The 10,639-nt window shown below is 35.2% G+C and overlaps 1 protein-coding gene across 1 annotated transcript; it reads right to left on the reverse strand.

The window, feature by feature from the left end:
- Positions 1 to 225: 225 nt before the first annotated feature.
- On the reverse strand, positions 226 to 10,531 carry LOC109036135 (ATP-dependent DNA helicase Q1). Its single transcript, XM_019050099.2, has 12 exons — positions 10,257 to 10,531; positions 9,113 to 9,319; positions 8,484 to 8,663; positions 7,397 to 7,527; positions 6,990 to 7,164; positions 6,189 to 6,355; positions 5,156 to 5,292; positions 4,148 to 4,343; positions 3,106 to 3,260; positions 2,469 to 2,647; positions 1,883 to 2,059; positions 226 to 698 (listed from the first exon to the last, which is right to left on the reverse strand). Exons 1-12 carry the CDS (start codon positions 10,267 to 10,269, stop codon positions 421 to 423), a joined length of 1,995 nt encoding a protein of 664 aa, XP_018905644.2. The 5' UTR covers positions 10,270 to 10,531; the 3' UTR covers positions 226 to 420.
- Between the last annotated feature and the right edge of the window lie 108 nt (positions 10,532 to 10,639).

Raw genomic sequence — 10,639 nt, forward strand, 5'->3', positions numbered from 1 at the left:
ATCAAAAACTTCCAAATTTCAATGAGATATGAAAATAAAATTGTGGTACTTGTATGTTTTTCTCTAGATCAAAGCATTTTATGAAAAGAGTCTAAGAAAAGGTGAGAGCTTCGCAAATTTTGGGGGAAAAAAGGCTTCTTAAAATGAGAAGGCCAGTTCGAAAAGTGGGATGACCAGGAACTTTTTGCAGGCCCAATTATACGTAAAAAAATTAATGTACACAAAAACTTAGCTAATTTTTTTATTAGATACAAAATAATCTACAGAAATTATCACAGACATTTTTGTAAGGTGATGCTAACTTTTTCATATAATTCAAATACTTTGCGTACGATTATTGATGGGGAAGAAACTATAACTTGGTTCTCCACTAAATTTTAGTAAAGTAGGTCCTTATCTTGTAACTGATTAAAACAACAGTCACTCTGAATCACTGGAAACAATAATGATTCTTGACTTCTTAGGTTTGATAACATTTTCATTACACGCCACTCCCCCTGATCGCTTAGTGGAGACACCGGTTGCGTTATCAGGTTTATTTTTGGATTGGGTATGAGAACCACTGTTGCTTTTTGAAGCAAAAGAATCTGGTACCCTGTCATTTTTGTCATTTTGTGAGGAAGTTGACTCAGATGAAATCCCTTTGATGGGCATGGTGACTTTTTCTCCTCGGTGTAATACTGATGCGTGTTTTGGACCTGAAAAAAAGAATCATGACTTTAGTGAGTTGAAAAAGTTAAGTTAGTTTTAAATTAAGTAGTTAGTACTAAAAATGTGTTTCCTCTGACCTTAGAGCACTCACATAAAATTCTAAGTTTCTATCTAAATTTTTCCAAAAGTTACAGGAGTATGCCTGATGCTGGTGTGATGGGACTTTATAGTGATAAAACCTGTATAGTGATAAAGATTATCTAAAAGTTGAAGATCGAATCACTAGCTCCGTCTAAAAGGAAAGGCTGGTGTTCAGAAGACAAGAGGCCATCAACACAGCTGTGGTAATCACAAACCGAGCCTTTGGGCATCAGGATCGTAATCATTATGAAAAGACACAGAAAATAGTGCTTTTTAAAAGCTAAAAATTTAGCCCCTTTGGAGTTAAGGCGATGCACCTGTGCATTTTGATGGTTCAAGAACTTATCATCCTTTCTATTATAAAATAATTATGTAGAGGAATTGTCTTTTTTCAGGATGTCTACCAGTTATGAAGAACCAAAATGGGGGACTTTTTCCCCTGCAATAGTAAGAGAAAGGGAGCTAGTTAGAGCGTTAAAAGGCTTATATTTTACACGTCATATTGAACCCATGAAAAATACGAAAAACTGAGGAACACTTCAGCTTTTTATTCCTGGATATACTGCGCTGCCACCGCTGGCAGGAAAATTTTAAAATGCCGGTGTTTAGGACGATTTTTGTCATTTTTTGGGGACCTGAACAAGAAAATTGGGGACTTTCGGGGATATCGGGGATAACTGGGGACTTTTGGGGACCGGCAAACACCCTGTAAAACCAAATGACTTGAGATTAAAAATGCTACTGCAATTATTTTAGTAAAAAAAATACACTTTTTATGCTCATCTCCCTGTGCCCAGGCCCTGGGTGCGTCTCGAATAAATATCATTAAGGATAATGAAGATTTCAATATTTGATTTGCAGAATCAAACATTTTCCCATTATTTTCGTTTTTAAGCAAGACGTGAGCCGAGAAGCGCTTCCAAGCGGAAGATGGAAAAACAGAGAAACCATTTCATTGTAAATTGACTGTCTCAAATACATATGTTATTGGAATATCTATGAAATGTTTGAAGGATACATCTGTTTTGTGAATGGTTGGAATAAGTTAAAGTGTAGGCAGGTTGAGAAGAAGGAAAATTTAAGACTATACCTGCTTTCATGTAACTAATTGTAGAATACGGTGTGAAATGGAAATCCTCTTTAAGAATTCCTTTGATAAGTAATGTTGCTAAAATATTCTCCGCTTTTTCGCGAGGAAATTTAGGAGTTGCTACTTTGCACTTTATTTTATTGTTCTTCCCAAACCAGATGTCGAGAATCATTTGAGCTGAAAAGAAAAAAAAAAATCATGGAGTCAACGAGGTTGGCTAAGAAAAGAAAGCAGGCTCGGAAAATATTAGTTCAAAATGAGCTGAAAGAAATTTAGATTTTTTCTTGGATGTTGGCTTTCAACTTACAAAAGACAAATTATTTCAAGCTGCACTGCATTGATTCAGGTGGTGGTTGAAATCATGATTAAAATCTCACAGCATAACTTTATACGTCAGTTTTCAACTTGTTGACTCAAATTTACACTGCACTTGGTGAAAGAAAACCAAACAGCGAATAGTTCATGCATAATATTCCTGTTACATTTTACAACTGAAGTTAGAGAAAGCACAATTCAGATTCAGATAGGAGAATAATAATTGGTCCCAAAATTGTATGAATACGATCAGTCATTTTCGTCAACTTACCAGTTAATTTTGTGTCTTCATTAATTGCTGTTTCTATTATTTTCAAAATGGTTAAACAGTGGGGAGTTATGTCCATATCGGTGCTTTGTCTAGATTTCTTGCAATTGTCGCACATTTTATCGCAGTCTGAGTAGTCCCAAACTTCATCAAAATGGGATGCAATAATTGAACGCCGACACCTGGACAAAAAAGGAGGACAAGTCCTAAGATACATACTAATTTTCAACTTTTAAACCTAATGAGAACAAATTACAGGACTCGAGTAAATTTTTTCTTCAAACAGTTCCACACACTCACATGATACTTCCTCAGCCTTTTTTCCCCTTCTAATGGGTGGAGGTATAAACTTTTTTTTTATTTTTTTTATTTTTTTTTTCTTCCTTTTAAAGATTTGCATTTATTGTTACCTTCCAGAATGGAAATATCAACAATTATTTCAAGCTATGAATAACAGTATAATAATGTCTCAACAGGATGAAGACATATAGTTTTAAGGAGAAAAATTAAAGCGCAGATACACAAAGGAAGATACATACTAAGACCTCTCTTTTCTGAGTATATATTGTAGTCCTACAATACTCATTAATCTCGATTTGAAGAAAAAAAATTGTCACCTGTTTTTGATATGTATACTTACCGACTTGGTTCGAGGCAGTATTTAACGATAGAGTATAAATTTTCCAGGCCAGTCTGCGTGGAGAAGACCATTGTGCTTAATTTAAAAACATCTTGAAGCCTATAATAGAGAATACAATGTGCTCGTTGCCCATCTCTTCCTGCTCTTCCACTTTCCTGAAAAAAAGAAATGTTATGCATATGCTTTGAGCTGTATGTTGTGTTAGCAACATTCACTTTCTCAGAACATTTACTTTGAAAATGTATGATTGAATGCAAAAACCACCATCAAAATCTAGAGGTAAACTACACCAATTTTCTATTTTTTCCAATAAAAATTTGCAGCAAAGGTTACCCAGAGATTGTTTTACTGATAATGGGTCTGCTGGAAACTTCTGCTAGAGCAAAAATAAGAGTTGTATCTATCAGTAAATGTCTTACAAATTACGATGAGGGCATTGGCAAAGTTTGAAATGCACTGTTAACTTCACAATCTGCTTGAGAAATTTGCGTTTTTTTGAGCTTACCGCTTCAAAAACGATACTACGGCACAGGTGAACAAATCGTTAGTGTCGTTCTATCCAACCCTAGTGCACTAGGATTGTACACAATATTCAACATGGCTGACACCAATCCACCAAAAACACATGTGCCTGGACGAAATTCTAACGATTTTTTAATAACCCAACGTGCTTACATTCACCATTTCTTCCCGTTGATACAGATTTGTTTTGGTCTTGTGCTCCCGACTCTGATTTGAGCGCAAAAGCGTTGGCTATGCTGAGTATTGCTATTGCGAAAGGGTTGAATGGAACGACTCCTCTAACGAAATGTTCATCTGTGCTGTAGTATCGTTTTCGAAGCGTTTTTGCCAATGCGCTCATCGTGATTTTTGAGACATTTACTGATAGAAACAGCTCTTATTTTTGCTTTTGCAAAAGTTTGCAACAGGCCCATTACCAGTTTAAATTTATTCTGCAGCTAACAAAAATCTACTGGTGCTGATTGAGCTTATCTACAGGAGCGTGCAGTGTCCAAATACAAAATGTCCGACAGAAATTAACCTGATAAAAGTTTTCCATGGATTTTGATAGACAATGATGGATGACAAAACGAACGTTAGGTTTGTCAATGCCAAGACCAAAAGCTATGGTTGCCACAACTGCTTGATATTCTCCTGTCAGCCATTTCTGGTGAACTTTTGAACGAATCTCAGGTTCCAGCCTGGCATGATAACCACTAACTTGTAAATTGCGAGCTCTGGGAACATGTAAAGAAAGATTCAAAGTTAAAAACTAACAACAAAGCAAGAATCCACAATGCGTTTTGCATGAACATGCAGCCTCCTTTTAAGATAATCATCTGGGTTTCTCATCATTTAAAAAGTTCAATACCAATGGCCAAAGTTCAAAACCACGTAACTCTGTTTGCGACGTTGCAGACTTCTTATCATACTTCATTTTTTCGGTGGAAGACTAGTCACAGTAATGTCATGAAAACCTCTTATATATATTTCTTTCTTTGTTACCAGAATGATATTAATATAAAGATATAAAATACATTTACAGCTCTGAAATTGACTGGTTTCTCTTCCAAATATTAAATTAGGAGCGGAACTTTTGAAAAGCCACAATGGAAATTTGTGGTTTTGCACTTTGGTTACCGGTATGAAACTTGTTTGATGAATAGAGTCTGAGATGGACAGACGGATGATATGAAAAAAAAATCATCTTATCAGAGACTTTGATTTGAATTCTGTTCAACTGCAGGAATGGAAAATAAACCCAAATGGTAGAATAATTAAAACCGATATTTTAGGATGGCCAAATTAAAGAATATGAAAGTTGAAAAAAATAAAAAAAAGAGGTCTCTTCTACGATATAAGATAAAACATTAGATGGTAAAATTAAGTATGCAGAATACTACATATTTGTAAATTTTGAGGCATAATATTTTTCTTCTTAATCATAATTATTTAATTTTTTCAACTTTGTCTTCTCTGATATTACAAATAAATGGAGAGTAATTAAGTGATAGAGGAGAAATAGTGAAAACTTCCTGATAAAATATACCTCAGTTCTTTTCGTAAATCTTCGCAGTCTTTAATGGACGTTGTGTAAATAATACCGGATTGATTTTTAAAAGTATTTTTCAATAAATACTCCAACTCATCTATGCATTCTTTCTGGGCTGTAGGTTTGATTCGCACCTATGGTAAAAGAGAAATATATTAAATAACCAACAGAATATTTGAGGCACCCTCTCAAAAATTCATAACAACAGAACTTGGATCGTAAGACTTCAAAATCTTAAAAATGAAACACTTTCTTCGAAGATTCAAAATGCTCTTATATTAAAAAAATTACAATCAAGTCAACCTGAATTGAACATTAGAAGCATTTAAAGAGACAGAGAAACTGTTAAAACTAAAACTGCTGCTGAGACGGTGGTTTTTACAGTGCTTAACTATTTTGACCGTATTTCGTTTAAAAAGGATCCGTTGATCTTTCAGGTCATTACAGACAAAAACAGCATGCATTCTTCTTCAAGGGGATTCATGGATCATTTTAGGTAAAAAAACGATTGTTTTGTGTTTTTTCTAATCAAAGTCTACACTTTAAAAAAATTAAATTTAAATCATTTTCAATCAATTTCAAATTATTTAAATGAAATTAAAATAAATATTTCATTTCATAAAAAATTTAAATGTTCGGAATTTTTAAAAATTCTCGCGTCTGAAGCTAGACAAAGACTAAAGAACCACACACAAAAAGTTGTTGAAAATCCACTCAAGAGAACCTGAGAAAAAGTGTACCTTGACAACAGTAAATTTTAAATGGTGAAGATAGGAACTCATAAGTTCCCTTAAAGTAACGTTCTGCCTTCTTGCACATAAAAAAAGTCTCCTTCCTTAAAAAGATTGTTCCTAGCATACTTCAGCATTTAAAATAAATCTATCTCATTCGGCCAGTATTTGTAAGAAATGAGTTGGAATGGAGAAGGATTTTTGTCACTGTCCCTGGTCAAGCTTGATGATCAGTATTGTACATGACCTGCGCTTTAACATTAGATTTACACGGAAAAGCGAATAAGTACAATTTTTACCTCGTAATAAAGATTTGGACGATTGAAAGAGGCTTTGATAACCATACATCCTGGAATACTCAACATTTTTTGAACATCAATGATCACTTTAGTTGTTGCGGTTGCTGTTAGGCCCAATATTGGCACCTCTGGGAACATGTCTTTCAAAACGGACAAAAACTGATAATCTTTAAAAAACAAAGAGGGAAAAAACAACAAATCAACAAAAACTCATTATTTCAAAATAACAATGGGTCAGTGGTAAGGAATTTTTCCAGGGTTGTTGTATCATTTTTCTCAAGTAAAATTTCGTGAAGAAACCAAAAAGTTAATTAAAAAGTTAAAAAATCATTCCTCCAGGGAAAAAAGCTAATCAAAATCCGATCAATCAGAAGTCGACAATCAAATTGACGTAACCAGACTGAGCCTGAATACATATTCAGCCTGCTGGCTGAACATGAACTTTACAGAACATGTATCACTCTCATTTTACTTCATGAAGGAGGAACAAGCGATATTACCTTGATTATGCGATGTTAGGAGATTTTTTAAATTTTCAGAATATTCTCAAAAAATTACTTTTAAAAAAATGGGGATACTTTATTGAAATAATAAACATATGCAAAAATTTTGAAATTTTGCTTCAAGAGATTTGTTTTTCTGGTTTCATCATTGGAATATTTAAATTAGAGAATGTTGCCTGTTGCAGAGGCTATTCGACATTTTTAAATCTGTAAATCTTGACGAGCGCCTCCCTGACGTACACAGCGTGCGAGAGGAAAAACAAATTCTTGATAACTATGTGCTGACTTCAAAATTCACCTGGCCTAAAATCATGGCCCCACGTTGAGCAGCAGTGGACTTCATCGATTGCAATCCTTGACAATCTCCCCAACTCGTGTGCTTTTTGCAGTTTGCTCATGAACTTCTTGCTCTTGGCAAGTCTCTCAGGGGCCACGTACAGCAGCTTGAGGGACGATTTTGATTCTACCATTCCCTGAAAAGCAAATCTGGGGTAAGAGACGACAATGGACAAAATAGCAATTAATTCGTTTTTCCGTGAAGTCTGAAGTTGGAACTTCATACCTCTCATCGAAACTCCACCTAACTTCATTTCCATACAAGAAAACGTAAACACATTTATGATGAGATATTGGTTGGCAACACTCCTTTTATTTAAGAATTACTGTTAAGTGATAAAAAGAAGATACATAAGGAGAAAAAATTACTTGAAAAATTCCATTCGATGCTTTAAGATTCGTCTCTGATGAAATCATTTCAGCTTTCACTCCTAATTTATTCAGATGCATTATTTGATCTTCCATCAATGAAATCATTGGTGAGATGACAAGGGTGAAACCTGCAAGTTAGACAATAAAAACAAAAGATGAAGTTGCAAAAATTAAATTAGGACAATTTATTTAACAATGTTTAAAAATAACTGAAACAAGATACTCATAGATGACCGATGTGCAAAACAACGTACCTCCACTACGATGTTTCAAAATTTCCGCCCCTGTTTTATTTTTTCGAGGAGAAACAAGCCAGCGTTGGTGCTTTTTTATCTACTATCATTCATTTCAATAATTATATTCTTGCAAACAGAGTACCTAAGTACATGGAAAGAAAAGAGATTTTGATTTAATATTCTCAATTGTGGAAAACTGTGAGGCACACAACATGCTGACAATCATACATCCTAAAAATACTAAATTGACTTTCTAGACCGTTATTTCACATCTCAGGGAGTAGAATTGACTTCTTAAGGTGTGCCATTCTTCAACATTCAAGGATATAGAATCGACAACTGTTTTTCCCCTGTGTATTGAAGCTTCACCTACACACTCTGATAAGCATCAAGACAAAAGATAAGTTCTTGTGACCAGAATACAGATTGTACTTTTGAACCACATATTTCTATGTAATTTAACTTCCATTACCAATGACTCGACCAAAACTTTGGTTGGGTCTCACTTAGTTTCGACTGAGTCAGCCAGAAAATATATTTCCAAAAAAAATTTCACACAGTTATTTTAATCCTTAGTTTAAATTTTTGAAAATTAAGATGCAATTAAAAGATAATGAGGGAGAGACATACCTACTTAGTGTTCCATCCCGTATTTATTCTTCACTTTTCATTCTAGAATCTTAATTTTTCAATTCATGGGAACTGTTGCTTCAGAAAATTACCTATTGTGTCTGTAGACGTATTTACATGAGTGTGTGAACACACATGAGCAACATTAAAATTTTAAAAGCCTTTTTCAATTCAATTTTTTTTTATTAATATCAGTCAGAAGTTGCATTCTTTCTTACCATCTTCAATAAGAGCCGGTAGTTGAAAGCAAAGAGATTTTCCTCCACCAGTAGGCATGATAAGTATGCAGTCTTTTTTTGCGAGGGTGATATTGATCGGTGATAGTTGATACGGTCGAAATTCACTTATTTGGAAAGTCGATTTTAAGATGGCGCGTAATTTGGATGACCATTCAAACCCTACAATAAAAACAAGATACATGAGTGTATTGAGGGATTTAAAACAAAATAGATGAAGATAATAAAAAGGAGAGGGAATTTTTGTTGATAAGAATTACTTATAGAGGTGTCACATTTGGCGAATGGTTTTGCAATTGGATAAATGAATTTCAATTGAAAGGCTTTGTTGCAAAATCTTCTAATTTACCTAGGTAGCACTTTTGTGGGTTAAGTGAAATTATGCTTTGCTCTTAGATTATTCCTTCCTCCTCCAATAGCGATACTGAAAAGAAACACACAGAGCACTTTGCTTGAGTAATGGCTAAAACTCTTCAAGTACTGCTAAGCAGTTTAATTGCAGAGCGGTGCACTAATACAAGATTCCAGCAAGTTCCTTATATTATTAAATATGCCTACTTTCGGAGGAGGTGCATTTAACCCTTACATCATAGACCCTGCTGAGAAATTACCTTCATGGTTCCAATCCTCTTCTTTGGTTTGAGATTTGCTCCGTTTCAAGGCACAAATATCTTTCAGGTCTTCCTTCCGCCTTAGGAGACTATTCTTCTTTGCTATCAAAGACCTTAATTTAGCTTCCACAATAGCAAGCTCATTTTCCACATGCTGTAGTTCTTCCTCCTCAGAATCTTTCAGCTCCTTGGATTTTGTACTATTATCTGTTGAAAGAAAAAAGAATTAAATTCTCTGATACCAAATGTTGCAAGGCACGTGCAAGAAAATGAAACAGAGGAGGATTGAGCACTGCAAGAGCGAAAAACGCTACAACTTAATCTATAAAGAGCATATCGACGGTGTAAGGCAGCAATCACGTAACTCGTTTGCGGTGTCTGAAAATCTCCGGCTCCATGTTATTTTTAAAGGAGAACAAATTGACATCATTCCTTGAAGTTTTCGTAGAATTTTCTTGGCACAGAGACGAAAAATCGGCAGCTTTAAAGAATTGCCGTTGAGTAGTTTTCCGACTTACACCGTCGATTTGCATAGTGACAGTAAATAATATACTAGATTGTATCAAGCTACCTGGTTATTCTGACCAGAGGCATAGTGGTTCATTACAATTTATATGCCTACTAATAAGCTGTAAAAACACTCAGTCTGTAATTTTGAGAATGTCAGTGCTAACGTCACTCTTCTTGTAATAACGGGACAGGTTGGGAACAAATAAGAGATTGCATGTAAAGTTACTTTACATGCAACTTGCAACCGTTGCGGGACTGAAAATTGATGCCGCAACAGACTGAGAGCTGGGGCTCCAGCATCAAAAGGTGAAGCGTATTTTGGTCCCTTACGTAGCATCAAACCTCAGCATCAGCGCTCCATGCTGACCTGGCCGGCACGTTAGCATTGGGCATCAATGCTCAAAGCCGGCGGGTTGCGCGCATTAAGCGCAGGGCCACATGCCCGCTACCTGGGCATACAGCATTAATGCTGATGCTGAGAGTCGATGCTGTACGGCATAACCTCAGGCCCTTCAAATCCCTGGAAAGGTAGTCTGCAACATCGCAAACGGAGACACCTACTTAAGTGGTTTCTACTAGTTTATTTGTTGAGGAGAAAACAAAAAAATGAAGGAAAATATAGATCAAGACTTACGAAGTGATTCCATTCTCCGCAGAAAGGTAGTAAATGATGTGATCTATAATTTTCTAGTTTTAGTCATAACTACATAGATTGTTTTGAGTACGGCGGGCAGATGCAACAGTCATTGGATTGGATGCATTTGGCTATTAATGAAAGTACTTAAGAAAGGTCTTCAGAGCGTTTCCTAAAATTCTTTGAGACAGTAAAGAGAGTCATAAAAGTAAAAACGGGTGACAGTCTAAATTCAAAAAGCTAGCGGCGGCAAAGTCAGGGGCGGCAGTTTCAGATGTTGAATGTAAACATAAACTTAACCTAACTTAACTGAACTTTACAGTGTTGTCAAATTGCAATTTTGCAAAAATAAAAATTAATATGCAGAAAACAGGCAATGCTGT

Source organism: Bemisia tabaci, unplaced genomic scaffold (assembly GCF_918797505.1).
Source record: "Bemisia tabaci unplaced genomic scaffold, PGI_BMITA_v3".
In the NCBI taxonomy this organism is placed as follows: Eukaryota; Metazoa; Arthropoda; class Insecta; order Hemiptera; family Aleyrodidae; genus Bemisia; species Bemisia tabaci.

What these genes read in the sequence shown, in the direction of transcription:
- LOC109036135 (XM_019050099.2), bottom strand. An exon ending in ACCGGCTCTTATTGAAGATG is followed by an intron (nt 7,528 to 8,483) that starts GTAAGAAAGAAT and finishes TCTAACTTGCAG; the next exon opens with GTTTCACCCTTGTCATCTCA. An exon ending in TACTGCCTCGAACCAAGTCG is followed by an intron (nt 2,648 to 3,105) that starts GTAAGTATACAT and finishes TTTTTTGTCCAG; the next exon opens with GTGTCGGCGTTCAATTATTG.